Source organism: Schistosoma haematobium, chromosome 6 (assembly GCF_000699445.3).
Source record: "Schistosoma haematobium chromosome 6, whole genome shotgun sequence".
Classification (NCBI taxonomy): Eukaryota; Metazoa; Platyhelminthes; class Trematoda; order Strigeidida; family Schistosomatidae; genus Schistosoma; species Schistosoma haematobium.
The window spans coordinates 4,162,261-4,184,333 of record NC_067201.1 but is presented as its reverse complement, the minus strand read 5'-3'; the positions used below and the strand labels follow the sequence as shown (position 1 = coordinate 4,184,333).

At 38.0% G+C, this 22,073-nt stretch overlaps 2 protein-coding genes across 2 annotated transcripts in view; both read right to left on the bottom strand.

Moving 5' to 3' along the window:
- GNAO1 (Guanine nucleotide-binding protein G(o) subunit alpha) overlaps positions 1-2,568 on the bottom strand; it is a gene marked incomplete at its 5' end in the record, with an annotated part of 60,374 nt that extends 57,806 nt beyond the window's left edge. Inside the window, one exon of the mRNA XM_012936387.3 lies at positions 2,451-2,568. Coding sequence (XP_012791841.1) covers positions 2,451-2,568 — 118 coding nt within the window. The remainder of the gene's footprint in view (positions 1-2,450) is intronic.
- Positions 2,569-15,900: 13,332 nt separating this feature from the next.
- On the bottom strand, positions 15,901-20,113 carry MS3_00008353 (uncharacterized protein). The gene is made up of 2 exons (XM_051216717.1): positions 20,055-20,113; positions 15,901-16,936 (listed from the first exon to the last, which is right to left on the bottom strand). The coding sequence occupies exon 2, from the start codon at positions 16,896-16,898 to the stop codon at positions 16,428-16,430; it is 471 nt and encodes a 156-aa protein (XP_051065311.1). The 5' UTR covers positions 16,899-16,936; positions 20,055-20,113; the 3' UTR covers positions 15,901-16,427.
- Between the last annotated feature and the right edge of the window lie 1,960 nt (positions 20,114-22,073).

The window sequence follows — 22,073 nt, the reverse complement described above, 5'->3', positions numbered from 1 at the left end:
AATGAATTGACACTAAGAATGTCAACCAACATATTAAATGATTATCTGTTGAACAATCTTATTAGTTCTTTTATCACTGGAATTTTTTTACACCTTTTCATGTCATCGTAACTACATTTGTGTGACATGATAGTAAATCCCAAACCAATGATCACTATAATCAATATCAAAATAATAAACCATGAATAAGCATAACTCAGATGAAATCATTGTCTTTATACCTGATTCTCTGGAGTCTATGTATCAATCAGGGAATACTGTGACTTGTATAGTGAAAATCGCTTTCTACTGTCTTATATACAAACGGTAAGATGTAATTCCAAAAGAAATTAAATCTACTTTGATTATGTTCGCATTCGAAGTAAGTTCTTTCCCATACTTCGACCTAAGAATACATAAATTGTACTTTTAAAATCTATTAAGAAAAAGTAGATCAGCAAAGGAATCATTATCAGAGTTCAGTTGCGGAGTTATAGCAAAGGCATATAAATACTAGAATAACTGTATAGAAATGTGTAGATCTGTGATAATAATTATTATTATAAATTGAATTTCAATTCATTTTATTCCCGAATATTTAGTTTACTTTAATGACCAAATCTTCAAATCAATTGCCTAACGAACAGAATTATGTAACCAGTTTACTGGTTGAAACTCAACAGAATGAATATCAGCACGAAGTCCACAAACTGCCTGTGGATTGGTATTTAAAGCACTTAACTAACAGATTGCAAGTCCGAGCCCCACTCCACATACTTCGACTTCAGAAACCGTGTTAGATGGAATAGGAGTTAGAGAAAAAAATAAGAGGTCAAACTAAAACGTAGCATCAGTTTATAAGGTTACTGCAGTTAAGCTGAATCATACTGGCTGAAACAGATTACGTGGTTGAAGTCTGTACGACAACCGCGACCAGTGGTTGGAGCCAATTAAAATTGACAGTGTCCTCTAATCTTTTTGAGAACTTCAAAATGTAAAGCCAACTATAGTTCATCTGATATATATATCTACGTAGAAGATGGGTTTCATGGGTTGAAATGTTCCGGTTTGATAAGAAAAAGCATCAAGAGTCACTATCAAGGAGAAACGGCGTGTGATCACTAAAACATGCAAAATGCTAAATTATTCTGACGAACATGAATCAATAAAGATAGATACCTGTTTAGCTTGTTCAAAATAACCTATTAAATAAATCCTACTAGTGATAAAATGAATAAGAGACACTCATGCACTGTACGTATGTTAGAGTAAATCAGGATATGAATATACATCATTCATACACTGCAGTTTCAAGAAACCATTTCGCTGATCATTCAACAAGTTTGAGTACAGAGATTGTTAAGGGTGTGTAGGAGCATCCATAAAAAGGATTCTGGCCGTAAAAATGTCAACTAATCTGAAGACAAAGGGATAAGTCACTATAGAGCGAATTCTCTCAGTTAAAGATGAATACGTTTGTTATAAAGATTTAAAAGTTCAGAAATTAAATAGAAGTTGCTTATATGTCAGACACATATTAAACTCTCAACGGTTCAGTTTCCTTATGCTTAATGGCTAATAGATTATTTATTTACTTGAACACATAGATATTGGTACGAAGGGGCACAGAATACATATACGCCACACAAATCTAATGAAGGCTGTGATACTGACCGAGTGTCCAAACCGAAGCAGGTGGTTTTCTGAGGGGGCCACACCCCAAACCTTCGACCTAAAGGTTTGATCCACAAGGCAGTGGATCATCGTAAGGAGATGCAGTCTCATGGTAGCCGGTGACCAATAATTGGTTCATACTCCATTTGTTCCCTCAACATACTGGAGCTCATGTGCATCATTGGTTTCAAATCAGTGTTTCCCAACTTCCCTAGGTGTATCCTCTATATCCACCAACCCTGTTAAAGTGCTGGATATTCTCTATTCATCCTCTCAATTTCGTAAACAACACCCCCACCACGAGAAGGCAGTGAGTGGGACTTCCCTGGCAGTGTTTGTATGCACGTGACCATCTGAGAGCATTTCAAGAGGGAGAGTTGACTCTTCCCACTCTCGGCCGTACCAGGGCATTTGTAAGTTTCAAAACCATTTAAAATTAGCAGTATCGAAAAATCACAGAGCTGTATCCTCATGAAGGGATTTAAAAATAACATTCAATCATAGTAATATTACAGTAGTAGAATTAATTAAAGTAGATCATCATTTCAGTGATCCGAAGTATTTCTTCTTGATATAATTAATTGATTTTGTGGGAACCCTATTTAAGGTACATTTATCTCTTTAACAAATGATATAGAACTGATCACGTATTTCTAAATTATGTAATCATCCTAATACTCACCTATAAATGAATAAAGTCAGTCAGTAACAACGTAGAACTTCGTACGTACGTACATCAGTTCGAGTCATTTTAAAAAAATAATAATAACATTCAATGACTGATATTGGTAACTTACCTAAGAGAAGTAGTTTCACATCTTTTGCAGCTTGCATTCCATCTTCTTTAAGTTTTTTATCTATATTTCGACTTTGTTCAAGAGCATCACGCTCTTCTTTAGATAGTGTACAACCCATTTTATAATTAGTAGGGTATTATTTGTATAGATTTATGTAAATAATATTTAATATCCAATATAATTTAATGTTTCAATTATTGATATAAAGTATAAAGGATAAGATAAGGATAAAATACAATTATTCCTTTCACAAAATATAATTTCAAGGAGTTGTTCAACTTCTCCTAATCTAGTTTGAATATTATTGATTTCAGAATGAAACAAAGTTGTTGTATATTCCCCCCCCCTAATTGATGATAGACACTAACGTTAACAAATCAAATCTAGGCTTACTCACAAAATATTACTACTTATGGGAGAATGGTGTTGTTACTACTTAAACAAGACACACAAGACCCAATCTTAATGTATCAAATATAGATTATATATACATTAATATACATAACTAGTAGGTTTGTATGTGTGTATAGCTACGTGTGTGTGGTGTGCACGTTCATAACAGACTTCATTTCCAGTGGACCAGGTTTATTATAATAATAAGTAAGGCAGAGATTCTCTAACTAAAAATAGGAAAAATCTCATAGGCTATATATATATGTATATAATAGATATGTCTATAATCTTTTAAAAAATCAAAAAGGAATGTGGAAAATCCAACTATCTATCTATAATCTGATCGATATGATAAGGAACAAATACAACAATAAATTTCTCCCTATCCTGTATGTCTATCTATTTGTGTATGTGTGTATATTAGTAACCTAGTTTAGTTAGAGAAAAAAAATACAAAAATAAAAACTTTATTCATATTTGATTGGCTGATTATAATATTGGGGCTATATAATTTATATACTTTATTGGGACATACATATATATTGTATTCTTATATCTGAAAAATTGTTGTCTATACCTTATTAAGATTTGAAATGTCTGGCCAAAATAAATTTATTCCGTGTATCATTGATTTAGTTGCTATCCTAATTTTGGCCTGAAAATAAGGATTATAATAGTAGTAGTAGTAGTAATATTGGTCCTTTTATTTGTAATATGGTTCTGGCAATTTTTAATATAGGATTGATTTAAATTTGTCTCTAGAACATTATTTGTTATTCGATTAGATGGTTTTTAGATGTTTATTTAACTGTGAACATTTGATAAGCAATGGTACGTATACATGACTCACATTAACTCGGCGCCCAAATATTATGAAACCATTCGTTCAAATTTAGACGAAAGTTCTTAATTACTTACTTACGCCTGTTACTCCCAATGGAGCATAAGCCGCTGACCAGCATTCTCCAGCCCACTCCATCCTGGGCCTTCTTTTCTAGTTCCCTCCAATTCTTGTTCATTTTTCTCATGTCTATCTCCATTTCTCGGCGTAATGTGTTCTTTGGTCTTCCTCTTTTCCTTTGACCTTCAGGATTCCATGTGAGGGCTTGTCTTGTGACGCAGTTGGGTGCTTTCCTCAATGTGTGTCCTATCCACTTCCAGCGCTTCTTCCTGATTTCTTCCTCCACTGGGATCTGGTTTGTTCTCTCCCACAGTACGTTGTTGCTAATAGTGTCCGGCCAATGGATCTGAAGTATTTTGCGTAGACAATTGTTAATAAACACCTGTATTTTCTGGATGATGGCTTTCGTAGTTCTCCAGGTTTCTGCCCCATACAGTAGAACTGTCTTGACATTTGTATTGAAAATCCTGACCTTGGTGTTGGTTGACAGTTGCTTTGAGTTCCAGATGTTCCTCAGTTGTAAATATGCTGCTCTTGCTTTGCCGATCCGCGCCTTCACATCTGCATCAGATCCACCCTGTTCATCAATGATGCTGCCCAAATATGTAAAGGTTTTTACATCTTCCAAATCTTCTCCGTCAATTGTGATTGGATTGGTGCATTCTGTGTTGTATCGGAGAATCCTGCTTTTCCCTTTGTGTATATTGAGACCTATTGCTGCTGAGGCTGCTGCCACACTTTTCGTCTTCTCCTGCATCTGTTGTTGCGTTTGGGATAGAAGGGCCAGATCGTCTGCGAAGTCTAGATCATCCAACTGCATCTTAGATGTCCATTGTATCCCGCGCTTCCCTTCAGACGTTGACGTCTTCATGATCCAGTCGATCACCAGGAGAAAGAGAAAGGGTGAGAGTAAGCAACCTTGCCTAACACCGGTCTTCACTTTGAACGACTTTGTCAACTGTCCTCCATGCACGATTTTGCAGTGTAATCCATCATATGAGTTCTGTATGATATTGACTATCTTCTGAGGCACGCCGTAGTGTCGAAGAAGTTTCCATAGTGTTGTTCTGTCCACGCTATCAAATGCCTTTTCGTAGTCAATGAAGTTAAAGTAGAGTGATGAATTCCATTCAGTTGATTGTTCCACAATGATCCGTAGAGTTGCGATTTGGTCTGTACACGATCTATCCTTACGGAATCCTGCCTGTTGGTCCCGAAGTTGGGCGTCTACGCAGTCCTTCATCCTGTTTAACAATACCCTGTTGAAGACTTTTCCCGGTATTGAGAGAAGAGTGATGCCCCTGTAGTTATCACACTTGCTGAGATCGCCTTTCTTCGGTATTTTGACCAGAAGTCCTTCTTTCCAGTCTGTTGGTACTTCTTCCTCATCCCAAATTTTGCTGAAGAGAATGTGGAGTATCCTTGCAGTTGCCGCTACGTCTGCTTTTAGTGCCTCTGCTGGGATGTTGTCTGGTCCTGCTGCTTTGCCACTCTTGATTTGTCTGATGGCCATGCTGATTTCTTCAATTGTTGGTGGGCCAACATTGATTGGGAGGTCCGTGGGTGCTACTTCGATGTTGGGTGGGTTCAGTGGAGCTGGTCGATTCAAGAGTTCTTTGAAGTGTTCTACCCAGCTGTTTTGTTGCTCTTCAATGTTGGTGATTACCTCGTCTTCCTTGCTTTTCACTGGTCGTTCTGGTTTGCGGCGATTTCCAGAGAGTTTCTTTGTCGTGTCGTACAATTGTCTCATGTTTCCTTCTCTTGCAGCCTTTTCCGCCGTCGTTGCTAAATCTTCCACATATTTACGTTTGTCGGTTCTGATGCTCCTTTTCACTTGTTTGTTTATTTCCGTGTATTCAGCTTGTGCCTTGGCTTTTTCTGCTCTTGTTCGGCTGGTATTGATCGCTGCCTTCTTGTTCCTTCTTTCTTGAATCTTATCCAGTGTATCAACAGTGATCCATTCCTTGTGGTGGTGCTTCTTGTGACCCAGGACCTCATGACATGTTGAAGTGATTGCCTCTTTGATCCCCTTCCAGTTGCTCTCCACAGTAGTTCCTTCTCCATTGAGTAGATCATGAAAGGCCTGGAACTTGTTGCTGAGGTCTATCTTGAATTTGTTGAGTTTGCTAGTATCCTGGAGAAAGGCCGTATTGAACTTTTGTGATACTGTCCGCCCCGTTGTCCAGTGCTTCTTGAGTTTCAATTTCATCTTAGCGACCAGTAAGTGATGATCTGATGCTATATCAGCTCCTCTCTTGGTTCTCACGTCCTCTATAGTCCTCCTGAACGTTTTGTTGATGCAAATATGGTCGATTTGGTTTTGTGTAGTATGATCCGGTGAAGTCCATGTGGTTTAGTGTATGCGTTTATGTGGGAATATGGTGCCACCTATGACCAGCTTATTGAAGGCACATAGATTTGCAAATCTCTCACCATTTTCGTTTCTTTCTCCCAGTCCGTGTCGTCCCATGATGTCTTCATATCCAGTGTTGTCCGTTCCAACCTTGGCGTTGAAATCTCCCATCAGAATGGTCAGGTCCTTTTTTGGGCACTTCTCGACGATTGACTGCAGCCTATTGTAGAATTGATCTTTATCGTCTTCATTGTAGTCGTTGGTAGGCGCATAGCATTGGATGATGTTCATTGAAATTCCCTCTTTCTTTGTTTTGGAGGAGGCTTTGATGATCCTTGGTCCATGAGATTCCCATCCTATAAGTGCATTTTGTGCTTGTTTGGACAGCATCAATGCAACTCCTTGTGTATGTGGTGCATTTTCTTCTTCATGGCCGGAGTATAACAGGAGCTCTCCTGTAGTTAGTCGTTGTTGTCCAACTTGTGTCCAATGTGTTTCACTGATCCCAAGTACCTCTAGGTTGTATCTTCTCATTTCTGCAGCAATTTGGAAGGCTCTTCCGGTGTCCCACATTGTACGAACATTCCATGTACCTAAATAAATGGTCGCTCTGGTTGTCAGAAGGGGCATCGGCCTCGTAACTTCCGAAGGAATTCGGCTTTCATCATGAGGCGTCATAATCCTTCTAAATGAAGACCTTCTAACTCCCAGGGCAGAGTTTAAAAGATTTGAATAATTTTTTCTGGTTAGCGTTTTTTTAGCGAGTTAGTTTTCTACGGGATGGGGACGCTAACCCCATGCCCAACCCTCCTCCTTTATCCGGGCTTGGGACCGGCAGTAGCCCCCGGAGGGACTCCAGGCGGAGTTAAAGTTCTTAATTAATGGTACATATTAGTATCTATAATACATAAAAACACTACATCAATAATTCATTACATGGTACAGGATCCAGTAGTCGTATGTGATTAGTATGAATGGAATCATTGATCAGTCCCCAAATGCCCTGGTATGGCCGAGAGTGGGGAGAGTCCGCTCTCCCTCTCCAAATGCTCTCACATGGCCACGTGCATACAACCACTGCCAGGGAAGTCCCACTCACTGCCTTCTCGTGGTGGGGGTGTTGTTTACGAAATTGAGAGGATGAATAGAGAATATCCAGCACTTTAACAGGGTTGGTGGATATAGAGGATACACCTAGGGAAGTTGGGAAACACTGATTTGAAACCAATGATGCACATGAGCTCCAGTATGTTGAGGGAACAAATGGAGTATGAACCAATTATTGGTCACCGGCTACCATGAGACTGCATCTCCTTACGACGATCCACTGCCTTGTGGATCAAACCTTTAGGTCGAAGGTTTGGGGTGTGGCCCCCTCAGAAAACCACCTACTTCGGTTTGGGCACCCGGACAGTATCACAGCTTACACACATCAAGTGATTTGTGTGGCGTATATGTATTCTGTGCCCCTTCGTACCAATATCTATGTGTTCAAATAAAATAAATGAATCACTGATCATCGACCAACTAATGACATGATAAACGGTAGAATAAAATATATTATCATTAGAGCATCTAATTGTAAAGTTCGCAACCGGTACTTTAAATGTAGAAGGGTAGGTTCTTATGGAAACAAGCTATTCAATGAAGTGAAAATGATGATATGGTGAAATGATTATAGCGACTGACAGAAATCATGATTGAAATGGTCATCTCTCAGTTGATCCAACTTTCTTTTGAAAGAGTCGACAGATGGAGCTTCAATCACGTGTTGAGGTAATAGATTCCACTCGTTGACGATTCGATGAGAAAGTCGATAGTTAGCTGATGAGTAATTTGTCCTGGGCTTGTGTATATTTTTGGCGTGTCCTCGTAAATTCTCTGTATTGGGAGATAAGAGAAATGAGGGCATTGTATATGGAAATTCATCGCTAAGTAATTTGAAAACTGTAATCAAGTCACCTCTAGTTCTTCGATATGACAATGGGACTAGGTTTAGTTTAGCCAGTCGAGCATCGTGCAGGAGCTTTACTATTCTGGGAATCAGCTTAATTGCTGTTTAATTTGAGAACTACAAGAACTATGATTTCAACAGAATAAAATGATGTCACTCTATTTCCTTTGATGCATGTATACAACCTGAATGGTTTTAACATCGAAATCACGAAGGAAGTTTAAAATTCCCACATAAATGAGTCGGTGAATACATACATGTGACCGTAAATGGTCAGTCTACTTTTGGCATATGTGCATCATGTGCGAATTACCTCGATATTACCATTAACTCATAAATGTTTTAAACAGAGATGGACGATGACTAATAGTGGAATTTACGACGGGCGTTTCTTCCCATTTAAGACTCGTCTGTTGGATGAACCTGCTTCCCACAGTTGAAAGTCACCCTATTGCACAAGCCAGTGGCTATTTGGACTCAGTGGTTAAGTGGATAACGCTATGGGATTCGAAGTGAACGGTACTAGTTCATAGTCCCAGAGTAAACATCAACTCTAGAAACGCATGTACTAAATTCCATTGTCAGCCACCATCCATCTCTGCTTACGATATTCAATATTGTACTTATGAGGAATAGCAACTTGGACCGATGCATATATGCGCCTGGTCCTACGTTCTAGTTGATTGACTGAAAATATTCAACAAAATATAACAATCATATATCACTGCAAAAAATAGAGTTCTGGAATTTCGATAAAGATGGTGGCAAAAATCGATAAGGGTGAAATGGAGGAGTTACGCAATGAAATGTTTGACAATTAAGAATGGGATGAATGATGCTAATCTGGTAAAAAACACACTAATAACCTTGAATAAGGTTGGATAAGTGATGCAAGTAAACAAGGCTTGTACTACCATAGTAGTAAAAGGGTAAAGACTATTTCTCGTTGAGTACATAAATTGGGTTTCAGGTACTTGATAGTTATAGCTTCAGTAAATTTTAGGTTCGAGTTTCCTCGTTTATCAATCACCTTGAAAGATTTCCTAGTGTCCGTATGATTTCCCGTGAGAAAAAGATGTTTAAAAATATCTCTCATTAAATACATTTATTCATCCTGAATAAATCGAAAGAATAAGCCTTTCTTTCTTTTGAGTTTGTTAGGTACATGTAAATTTCTACACACAGAAAATGATAAGATAAAACAAGAATTTTTCGAAACAAGATTAAATTATTGAACTTATTGTTTCATGAACTTTTTCTATTAAGGCTAAATAATTTAAGGATATAACTTCTACATAAATTGGTTCACATGAATTATGATACAGATAAGCGTACTTTGAATCAAATGATAGTGAATATCCTACACTGACGAGTCCCAAATAGGACGAAACGCGCGTCATACTGGATTCCACTGCTAACCTCTATCTATTTTTGCTTAAAAAACTTGTGACCTAAAGCTATATTGAGGCAATCCACACAGGATTCACATATGCTAACATGAGACTGATCAAGTGCAGTCCTAAATAACAATGTGAAGATACAAGTAAAACAACACCAAGTGAATTTATACAACGTTTAGTCTAATATTACGATATAATAACTTGGATGAATGAACACTTTTATTTTGACTAGATAATAGTGAGCCCAATGTTGGTTATCTGAACTTAGTAATGTAATGAATGACATGGTGGTGATTGTAGATATGATTTTTGATTTACATACATCATGGAGAAACCAACAGTTACTGAAATTGCCTGGAATACTGTTGGCGACTAACAAAATAAGATGAGACTCACTTTTCAAATCACACTACTAATCGTTACTGCATACCACCAATGAAAACTGTCTTATTGTATTTCTTTATCAAATATTGATAACAATCATGAATATCTTCCAGGAGGTGACAAATTAAAACAGAAGTTAACTGTTATTTGTACAACTGAATCATGGCCAACTAAAAACAAGGATAAATAAATAGCAGTCCAATGTTCTACACACATACAAAAAGTAAATCAACAAGATAAGAATCAGATGTATGTGAAATGGCTCTAAACTGTAGTCCAATTGTTTTGGGATTGTAGCTAACAGTAAAATCTAGGAGGCGCGTTTCATTTGATTTAAGACCCATCAGATAGATATACCCTGATTCCAGTGTTGATGAACACTTCGGGACTGAAAATCAATGCCAACTGCTTTAATTGCCGACGTGTTATTTACTAAGCTACTTAGTCTAGATAATCACTAACTTGCGCACCACTAAATATCATGCTCGTCGAACAAATTTATGTTCGTAGTTTTGTGAGATGTGTCGACTACTTATAAGACGCCTCACTACAATACTGCATTACAACACGTGTTCAGCAATCGTTGTTAGATAGCTTATATCAGAGAAAATAAAATTAAAGACATCGTGAATATATGGGGTATTATGATAGATATGATCAATCACTATGAAGCGTAGTCAATTTTTGGAAAGTGATCATTTATACTACTCAAAGTAGTATATCGACGCTAGGAAAATTGCGCATCTAGATTCTACCACACAATCTGTCTTATCGGTTTCCGGACTTCATTTAATTGCTGCCTCACCCGCTCTCCATGTTTTTGAACTCCAAATGATCACACACCTATTCTTATATATATAGTTGTAATTAGCTGATGATAAACCACAAAATATAATGGATCTATATTATTAAACAAATCAGACTGGGTTAGAAAACCCGTGTGTTAGTAAAACTACCAATGAAAAAGTGCAAAGTGAACAGTTCTAATAAGAGAAACACTGAGTGAACTAAATGGCCTCTAGATAATCTATAGTTGCCAGCTACGTACCAGAGAGTTGAATGATAGATCAATATCTGGACTCTAACCTTTAGTGGGTTTGTAAAAATCTTGTAGCAAGGTAAGGTAGGATCCAATGGCTTAATACCAGGGGCATTTACCTATAGTGGCCTAGTACTGTAGGCAATACTAAGACATTATCTAAAGGTTTAAAAGCTGATACCTACTTATCGTTGATTGGTCTAGACATGAGCCTATTACTGAGTAGCTGACATGCTGTAGTTGGATCCATTACGTGGCCCATGCAATGTTAGGCAGTACAGTCACTTAGTTTTCATATCTTCTCTTAAATCTCTGTTCTTACAAGGTATGTGGTATTGTAAGTACAGGTAAGTAGGGTAGGCTCTTAGGTAAATTTTTCATCTTACATCATATAAGAGATAGAAAACTTCGTTGCACTTATGGCTCTTAATCGACGACTTAAGTCATCCTTTCCATATGGAAGTTTTACGAACAAATTATTCTCAGGAGTGACCAGTATTAATGTTTCGTTCCATTGATTTGAAACTTCTACGGATGACCTTCATGAAATGACATTTGTCTATCAAAATTCTTCTGTTGTTTACAGTATTATTATCATACGTATAACTCAATTATTTTAAAGAACCGAGTTCAGATAAGAAAATTTGTACGAGATTGAGCAAAATCTGTTGACATGTAAATATTAACCGGTTCAAGAAGTCTTGTAATGAAAGAGAACACAAATGGAGACAACTAATGTATTTTAATACAAAATTAAAGAATCTCCTGGTAAAATATGAGAACTATGCATTGAATACATCATTTGCGAAATTCCATCGCTCAAATTTTGTATGATTCTCCCAAGCCATAATTTCTTTTCTATTTTCTTCGAGTCGAACTTCAGAGCCTTCTGCTGCCATGCAGTCCTCTTCTGATTGGTGTTACATACTACTTATGTCTGTCGACACCACAGTTTTTCCGTAAATAAAACGTGAAGCAAATCCACCTTCACTTCATAAGATACATAAACTTAAGAAACTAACACCAATCAGTAGCCACTGCTGACAAGTATGTACTGAATTTACATGAACAGAATCAGAACATATGGGAAGTTTATTCGTGATTACCATCATTACATATGATTAATGTTTCATCAAAACTCATATAACTCTTTTGTTAGTTAAATTGATTACCCGAGCTCGGTTTTTTTAGTTGCGCTAAACTGTTTTTAAGTACTGAACTTAGTAGACTGCTGAAGTCAGCACTCAGTATTATAATATCTTAGAAGAGCACACTGTTCATGCTTAAAAAAACAAACATTTCTCAGTCAGTCAGTTATTTGCAATCCAGAACCAGGAATGTGTGTATTATTTTAAGTTACTACACTATATCAATACAGTGAAATAAAATTACTGAGATAAATGTCAAGGCAGTAGAAGTGGTAACAGTACAAGCAGTATCACAAAAGATTAGACACAGACACGATTCAAAACGAGTGAATTTATTGAATAAACAGTACAAAATTATTTTGGAAATGAAGATCTAACAAAATCCAAAGAGTAAATGCATTTGTGCCACTGAGAATAATTCTGATTCGTTTAATTGAAAGTCTCCAACCAGTGGTCAAAATAATGATGCTACCCCAAACCAGATATTCTGCACTAAACTATACAACTCAGTTCTACAGTCAACGACTTTATGGAGTGATGTCACATTTTGATTTGGCCACCCCACAGCTTCCTCCTAGCCTACTCGTACACCAGTAAGTTACTGGCGTAGATGTAAGCGCTACTAACTTATGTTCCCACAGATTTAGACATCAGTTAATATATCATAAATTGAAACACGAACAATACAGTCCGTGACCACTCACTCTAGACTGAAATCTACTTACGAAATTCGTCTTAGTAAACGTAACTATGCGGATACATACTTACTTACAAACGCCTGTTACTCCTTGTGGAGGAGTATTGGCTGCCCAACAGCATTCTCCATCAAACTATGTCCTAGGCAATCGTTTCCAGTTATTATTCATCCTCTCCATGTCTGTTCCCAATCCCCTACGCAGTGTGTTCCTCTTTAGGATTCCAAGTTAGTGCTTACCTCGTGATTCAGTTTGATGACTTTCTCAATGTGAATCCTATCCACTTCCAACGTATTTTCCTCCTCAGCCGGAAGTTGATTTGTTCTCTCCCACAGAAGGCTGTTGCTAATGATATCGGACCAACGGACATTCAGTATCTTACGTAGACAATTGTTTATAAATACTTGTACCATTTTGATGATGGTTGTAGTAGTTCTCCAAGTTTCAGCTCCATACGGTAGAAGTTTTGACGTTCGTAGTGAAGATTATGACTTCGATATTGGTTGAGTTCCATATGTTTCTCAACTCCGCTTGTAGTTTTTTTTAGTGTTACGCCTGGTCCCAAGCCCGCGTAAAAGAGGAGGGTTGTGCGTTCGGTCAACAACCCATCCCGTAGAAACAACTTTGCTAAAAAACACTAACCAGAACAATGCAGATATTCCCATCTAATTTTATCAAAGAACTAACTGAAAGTTATATGAGTGTTTGTGATTGGATTTGGAAAAAATGCCAACAGGATTGTAGTTTTGCTACGACCCAAGTTCCGCTTCAACTTTAACGATTAACTCGAAACCAATAATAGAGTCTAGGAACCTAGACTATACCTCAGTCCAGTTACCCATCAACTCCAATAAATTAAAATAATTAAAATCACAGCTCCGCCCGTCGACTCATTTTATATTTTTCCTCGCTAAAAATATTGGTTGACCGATAACGCTAAAGGCACTAGTAGCTAGTTGAAATACTAATCATATTGACTTATCCTACATTTTGCAGTAATGAAAACTCGAAAGATGCAATAACTAGCTACTGAATTAATTGACGTGTTTTTTTTTTAAGTCTTAGTACACTAGGTAGGCAATTTCCATCACGAAATGATATGAGGGTAATTGGTACAAGTATATGATTAGAATTACTCTAAAAAGTAATAGATCTAAACAAACTCTTTCCTGTACTATATCCTTATTGCAATCTTTCTTTTATATATTACCACCTCTGAATTAACTACTTTTATGAATCCGGTGTTCATCTTGTTGTGTTATTGAGGTATGGCAACTTGGACCGATGCATATATGTGCCTGGTCCTACGTTGTAGCTGACTGACTAAACAAAACCACATCAAGTAACAGTTGTGGTGTGCTTATCTTGGAACAGCTTCAAGAAGTTCTAATAGGAATCTGGAGCTTGATAAGCAAAATAAGTAAAACAAGTATCGTGTTTACCATGAGATCAGAAGTTCGTTGGTTCAGTTATAGAGTTGTAAGTGTACTTGCTGAGTTCTTGTCTAGTGAAAAAGTTTTACAATCTTCCTCAAGTTTCAACGATTCTCCAAATGATGTGAGTTCGTGAAAAATGCTGTGAATTATTATTCGGATAACAATTTTACCAAGATACTATCAATAAAACCTTTCACAAAGAAGGCGAAGTTGTATGTAGGATTGTATGAATACAACGAAAAACTAACCCTCATTCCACAGGTGAAAATTCCAATTCTGATATTTTGAATGAACGTAACCCCTAAGACAATTGGCATTCCACTGTGTAACTAGCAATGAAAGGTTGTCCGAACTGAGTAGGAGTCAGTCTGACTTGATATCAAGGGCTTTAAATATTTAAGGCTACTCTAAAAACAAGAAATAGTTTGACATGTAACTAACTTCCTAAGTAACTATGTACACATCGACTTATTGCGATATGAATCATACTTATAGTATGGGATATAATGTGTTAGTTAGTTGACCAAATGTAATAAAGGAAGTGAGAAGTTACCAAACCGAGAAATTATTCCCTGAAGAATAGTCAGAAAGACTGTAATGTAAATTTATAGAAACAGTCGTTACAAGAAAGTAAAAAGGTGATATAGTTAACTACAATATCATGTAGCGTTGATGAAGTTAGCTAGTTTTCGAACAATTTACCACGAAAAAAATGCATTTTGAATCTGCAGTTTATTGCTCATTTTAAGTTGGTAGAAAATTACGGATTAGTCGAAGTTGTCACACCATATCAGTAAACTAAGACGAAAGGAACAATATACATGACAAATAAGTTGAAGTAATGATACTGTCCATGATTGTGACGAAGGCTAAATCGAATATATCGCTCAACAAGAAGGAACGACTTCGTGGAGTGAAAAGTATGAAACTATATTGAAATTCGAGGTACGGGAAAAAACAGAAGAATGGATGCAGCTACGCTACTATGACCGATATTGAATCATATCACAGGTCTTTCACTGTTAATCACGATTCTCGTATAGAACCTAACCAGATAGACATGACCCAACTAAGTATTTCAATATGATGGTTAAAATTGACGGACTGACGTTATTTATTGTTTTGACCATCTGCACCAATTTTTCATATTACCTAGCATCTCATATTAAAAATTTTCCGGTGTGGAACTTCTTGAGTACACTGCGCATCTCGATGACTAGTTAATAACAGTGTTATTAAAACTGTTAGCGGGACATAGACTGGATTAAAGCATGCTCAATGCACGATTGCTTTGGTGCACGCTCATTGGCTAATTCTTATCTAATCAGCATTAGTCAAGACATAGTGAACACTCTAGAATCTTCTCATATAAAATCTGTAAATATACTGACATTTTCCCTATTGTGCTACTGACTTGCTTCTTACTTCCATCTAACCTTGTTATTTGAAATATAATCTCTTTCCTGTTCAACCGTGTTCTGATTTGGGGACTTGTCGAGTGAATCGGTGTCCAAGAATACTAAGCAATAGGAATAGCCGGGTCATAACCGTAAGAAAGAGATTATACCAGTGGTGACGAGGAAAAAGGAAAACAAATTCAAGATGTCCATATCAGATGATCAGCTTAACCGAATACTACAACAACAGCAAGCACGACTTGATGCACAAATGCAGTTGTTGGAGACTTTGACTCAGCAGCTTAACATCCACTACCCGAGTCCACATGCTATTTCAAGTACGTCTTGTGATGCAGTTGCTAGTAGCATCCCAGAATTCCTCTATGATCCCGAAAGTGGGAAAATACTTTTCTCACGTGGTTCAGACATTGGAAAGATACATTTAGAACAGAATTCTGTAACCAAGACGACGCGCGGAAGACTCGACTGTTGGTACGTAAGTTGGGAAGCAATGAACATGCACGTTATACTGACCATATATTGCCAAAGTTACCTCGAGAGCTCAGTTTCGAGGAGACGGTAATTCAATTGTCAGAGATATTCGTTGAGTCATCCTCATTGTTTAGTATTCGATATCGGTGTCTAAATTTGGTGAAACGCGAAGCCGATGAATATGGTGTTCTAGCAGACATCGTCAACAGAGAATGTGAACGGTGTACAAGAATACTAAGCAATAGGAATAGCTGGGTCATAACCGTAAGAAAGAGATTATAACAAAAACAGAAGCTCAACAATTTTTTTCTGAAAAGACGTCACATAACAAAACTAATGCATACATTTTCAATGAAACTATAAAAATGAAATATAGAAAAATAGGCTAGTAAAATAATTTATCAATAAGGCGTTGATATAAAGAAAGTTTTTTGTCTCCATCTTCGCGATCACAAAGAATTCTTCTACATTCCATCAGATCAGCTCCGGTCGCAGCTATAACTGAACTTCCTGGTACAGTGCAACCATCACGAAGAACGGAAGGAGGTCGATAGATATCTCGATAATGGTTATTAAAAATACGAGACAAACTTTGACATTCTTCTTCCCAAAATTTAGCATCTATTTCTTGCATTGGTTTAGAAAGGAATTCAGTAGCACGACGTTTGATTTCATCTTTTAGAGTCACTTTTCTACCACAAGTATCACAAGGCCAATGATCAGCTATCTCTAGAAGTTTTGTAAAACATTCCAATGGTGTTGATGAGCTTCCATAGTGACGATTTAGAGACACATAGGTGACTGACTGGAACCTTTGGTAAGCTGTAAGGGCGAATCGATAGTTAATCAGAGACATTATTTCTCAAGATGCGTTAGTATGCAGGTGTAAACCAACTAAAAATTAAAAAAAATAAAAATGGTCAAGTATAAATAGAGTATTTCAAAAGATCAGGGTAATATTAAGTGATGATTAAAAGGATGTAATACTACTGTTAGGGAAATTTTTCACTTTTTATGCATTTATATTTTAGTCACGAAGAAACTGTATTAGGTCATGGATCTTCGAAATGGTTTACTGTTGGTCAATTGAATTTAAATAAAGCGCACAATAGCTTTTAAGGAAAATGGTAACATAAGAGCTGACTCTTGAGATGAAAACTACTTATCACAATTGCTTTTAACTCAATTCTATTTTCAGTCATCAACAACGTGGAGCCTGGAACACATGCACTATTATTATTATTATTTGAACACATAGATATTGGTACAAGGAGGCACCAAATACATATGCGCCACACAAATCTCATTTGATCTGTGTGAGGGCTGTGATACTGCACAAGTGCCCAAACCGAAGCAGGTAGTTTTCTTAGGGGGCCACACCCCGATCCTTCGACGTAAAAGTCTGATCCACAAGGCAGTGGAGCATCGTAAGGAGATGCAGTCCCATGGTAGCCGGTGACCAACGGTTTTTTATACGCCATTTGTTCCTGTAGGATACTGGAGCCCATGTACATCAGTGGTTTGGAATTAGGGTTTTCCAACTCCCCTAGATGGACTCTCCATGTCCACCAACCCGGTTAAAGCGCTGGACGTTCGCTTTTCATCTGATCCACAAGGCAGTGGAGCATCGTAAGGAGATTCAGTCCCATGGTAGCCGGTGATTAACAATTGGTTCATACTCCATTTGTTCTCTCAGGATACTGGAGCTCATGTGCACCATTGATTTGGAATCATGGTTTTCCAACCCCCCTGGGCGAATGGCGAAAACAATCGAAATAACGCTGTAACAATGGCATAGAGAAAAATTAAATGCTGAGGATGTGTTTCGAAGAGATAAAGTGGAAAGCTCTGTATGAAGGAATTCTGTAGTTCACGATTTAGAGAAAAATAAAGAATGAACGAATCTGCACTATTGTGAATGATCATGAATAAAGTCACCCGAAATTTCCAACAACTGATCACGCGAGCCCCAACTAGATAGTTTGCAAACACGGCTCAGATAAACAGTCAATGGTTTCATGAACAGATGTCATGTCTTAGTTTTGCCGTTCTAGGCTCTTTGCCAACCCAACCCTACTACAGCAAACACTGCTTGTCGAGGTAGGTAGGAGTTGGGCATACGTATGCGGGTCAAAATAATATAAACAAGCGTAAAAATGAATTGCTTTAAAGTTTGGTGACGAGCAATTAATTTGTTGTCAAAAGAAATTCCCCCTCGAATAAAGAAGTTTCATTACCCTATGAACTTAAGAACTACCAATGTCAAGGAGGAAGGACGTGACGGAACAATGGACGAGATGCAATGCAATATGCTGAAAGCCCAAGGATTGAGTGAAACAATTAATCTAATTCTATTACAACGAACTATAAATCAGTACTTTTTGGGTTTTCGTGCTTTAGATATTTTATCTCTAAACCAATAGGCTAATTTTATTTTGAGGAGTGAACTCATTAACCCTCTTGACCACTAGCTTACAACATTAGGACGTTAATCAAGACCAACAGTACGACCTATTTTAGAAACACGATTGTTGGATATGATTCCATTCTTTTCAGGAGGCAAAGTATATTTGAGAAGTCACATGCGAGTGAAGACCGAATCTGCGCAAGTAACTGACCTACTCAGAAGACTTTTCTACTAGTCCAGTTCACCGTCGCATACTACTCATAAAGTTGAGAGGGCCCAAAGTTTCTATTATTGGGTTTATTTTATGCTACCAACAGAAACATAAGTATAATTAAAGCTGAACTATAAGGCCAGGCTGGTAGAATCTGATAGTCCAATCGCCCTGTTTTAGGGAAGCTGTTATAGAAAAGTTTGGAGAAATGGCACAAAACCCCAGAATCTTATAACACTTTGAGGAAGTCTGTGTATATTGAAAAAAATCCAAAATCTCCCCAAAATAGGGAGATTGGGAGACTTTAACCAGTGGAGGATGCAGCAAGTATGAATGAGGGATCTATGACCTCGTAATTAGGATTGAAGTTAAGGATGAGTAGTTTAACCTTAAGATGAGGGTGCATAGTTTGGAATTCAAAGTCAGAACTAGGATGTAGAGCATAAATATTGAGACTGCAGCCTATACCTGAGCTCCCAATTTTGGGAAAAACCTGACCCACTTTGAGGAAATGGCACCAAAACCCCAAAATTTCATTTAAATTTCCCAGCATCTTATTACACCTTAGGGAAATCGGCATGTATTTATTAAAACCCCAAAGTTTGGGGTATATTTCGCGTTCTCCCCCGAAATTCTGAGGTTTTCCCTAATATTTCCCCAGAATCGTATTACAGTTTTGAAAAATTTGCCCGTACTTATTAAGTAAACCGCAGTTACGAACAGTAAACAAAGTGTCAAAGCAATCTAACAGCACTTAAGAACACTGTATACCCCTGACAGCCAAAGCAACTTAACGACAATCAATGTATCGTGTGTACAGCATGGAGTTAGATATATATATCTAACTCCATACTATACATCCTGATTTTAACCAAACAATAAACCCCACAACCTACCCAATCTCACTATCTCAGGGAATTTTGGGGTTTTCCACTCTAAATATGGTAGTTTTTCTCAAAGTTTGGGGAAAAACCCCAATGTTATAAGATTCTGGGGAACACCCGAAATTTCCCCAAAACTTTGGAGGTTTTCGACAGACCTGGGGAAATTTAGGGGTTTTATGTCATTCACCTGAAGTTTTCTATAGCGGTCTCCTCAAAATCTACCCAAACAGGACAGAAATCGCCCCACTACTTTGGGCGAGATCGGGTACCAGTATCATCTGCATCACCGTGCAAGGGCATTCAGTCATTGGTAAGTTTGAGTCTAGATTGAAGGTACATTGTGTGCTGGGGCAGTGTGTGAATCTAACAAAAAAGAAAAGTCAGCGGCTCGGAAAGCAGACAGAGTGCACTTGAAATAAATAATAAAAGAGATTTATAACCACTTAAGACAATACAACCATTAGATTAAGAAAAGCTAGTCATTGAAAAGAATTGACGGAGGAAGTTTACCAACGAGTTACAACGCATTGGTTTGATAAGTACGCTATAAGTTTCTAATATCCAATATGGTTCAAATGGTTGTGGACGGAATAGAAGAAGCTTTCGCTTAACAGGCTTCCGTGTCTAGTAGCAGGGGATCACCAAATCCTCCAGGCAGGAACCTAGGTACGTTAACAATAAAAAAGGAAAAGAAATTGGTAAATCATAATGTGATGCTGTCCTTGGTCCTTAAGAATAGGTCAAGTTGCCTCTTGAAGGACTCCTGAGAAGTCGCTTGGACTAGCTCGGCCGGCAGCGAATTCCAGCTTTTGACAACTCTTAAGGAGTAGAAGTTGTGTCTACATTCCGTCTTTCTATGTTGTGTTTCCAGTTTCTGGGTGTTACCCCTTAGATTATTATTCGAACTAAGCTTAAGTAGGTGTTTAAGAGGATGTCCAGAAGTGTTAAGAATACTATAAGCCATTAGTAAATCACCTCTAAGACGCCTATATTCTAGTGGGTAAAGGTCTAGTGAACGGAGGCGTTCTTCGTAAGGCTTAGATTTGAGTCCTCGAACTGATTTCGTGGCTCGCCGTTGGATACGCTCCAAAGTGACCTTGTCCTTATGGAGTGAGGGGGGGAGTACTATGTTTCCGTACTCTAAATGGGGACGGATGAAACTATTGAAGATTGTATGGAAAGTTCGTCCGTCAAACTGTCCAAAAATGCGCTTCAACGTTACCAGTGCAAGGTTTGCTCGGAAGGCATTTTTGTCACAGTTAGCGTAAGACTTTAAGTCATGGGGCACCAGGACTCCTAAATCTTTTTCGACTTGGGATAATACTAGAGAGGGGTTTCCTAAGTTGTAACTGTAGTTTGCGACATGTCGCAGATGGACTACTTTACACTTTGAAGTGTTAAAGATAAGTCCATTGTCGTCTGCCCAACTTTGAAGTCGAGTCAGATCCTCCTGAAGTGCCTGTGTATCGTCTTGGTTGCGTATCTCTCTCCAAAGTTTCACGTCGTCGGCAAAAAGTAGTAAGTCTGACGTTACCTGTTGAGGAAGATCATTTATGTAGATCAAGAAGAGAAGAGGCCCTAGTACTGAGCCCTGGGGGACCCCACTAGGACATTCCATAGCCTGAGATAAAGTGAAATTAACCCTAACTTTAAAGTGTCGATTTTTTAGGTATGAAGTAAGCCAATCGATTAGAGGTGGTTTGATACCTAGTCGTTTGAGCTTGTTGATAAGACACAAGTGGTTAACCTTATCAAAAGCTTTTGAGAAATCAAGGTAAATGACGTCAACCTTTCCCTTGCAATCGAGGATGCTTGTCCAGCTGTCCACCGCAGTCAGCAGGTTGGTTATACAAGAGTAACCCTTCCTGAAACCATGCTGTTGGGGTGAGAAGAAATTTAAGGACAGTAGATAGTCATTTAAACCGTCGCATATCAGGGACTCCATGAGTTTTGAAGGTAATGACAGAAGAGCCACCGGCCGATAACTTGAAGGTTCATTGCGTCGACCACCTTTGAAAATTGGTGTGATGTGAGCCAACTTCCAGTTTTCCGGTAATTTGCCTCGGCTAAGCGAGTGTGAAAACATCACGCTAAGATAGATTTCAGATTGTGATTAGATTTGTGTACTGATGACAAAAAGTCTACGGCCTATGTTAATCCTGTCCTAGCGTGTTTCTGTGAGTGGCCAGTCTTTTCTTGAATGAGTCAATTGAAGGAATGGTCACCTTTGCTTTGGGTTATGACACCTTACATGCAATTGAGTTTCAGTCTTCAGTAATAAGGATAGGAGGTCTATCGACCTATATTAATCCTTGCAGTTTGTAATACATTTGAGGTCCAATCTCGTTTTGAATATATCAACAGAAGGTGCTGATATTACGTGTTCCGGTAGAGAATTCCATTAATTCACTACTCGTGTGGAGATTGATGATGTCACAGGTATTCAGTGTTTGGCAACGCTTCTACCAGTGACACCTTCTAATGTATTTCGTTCCCACCCAGAGAAATCAAAAGACAGAGTCGAGGAGA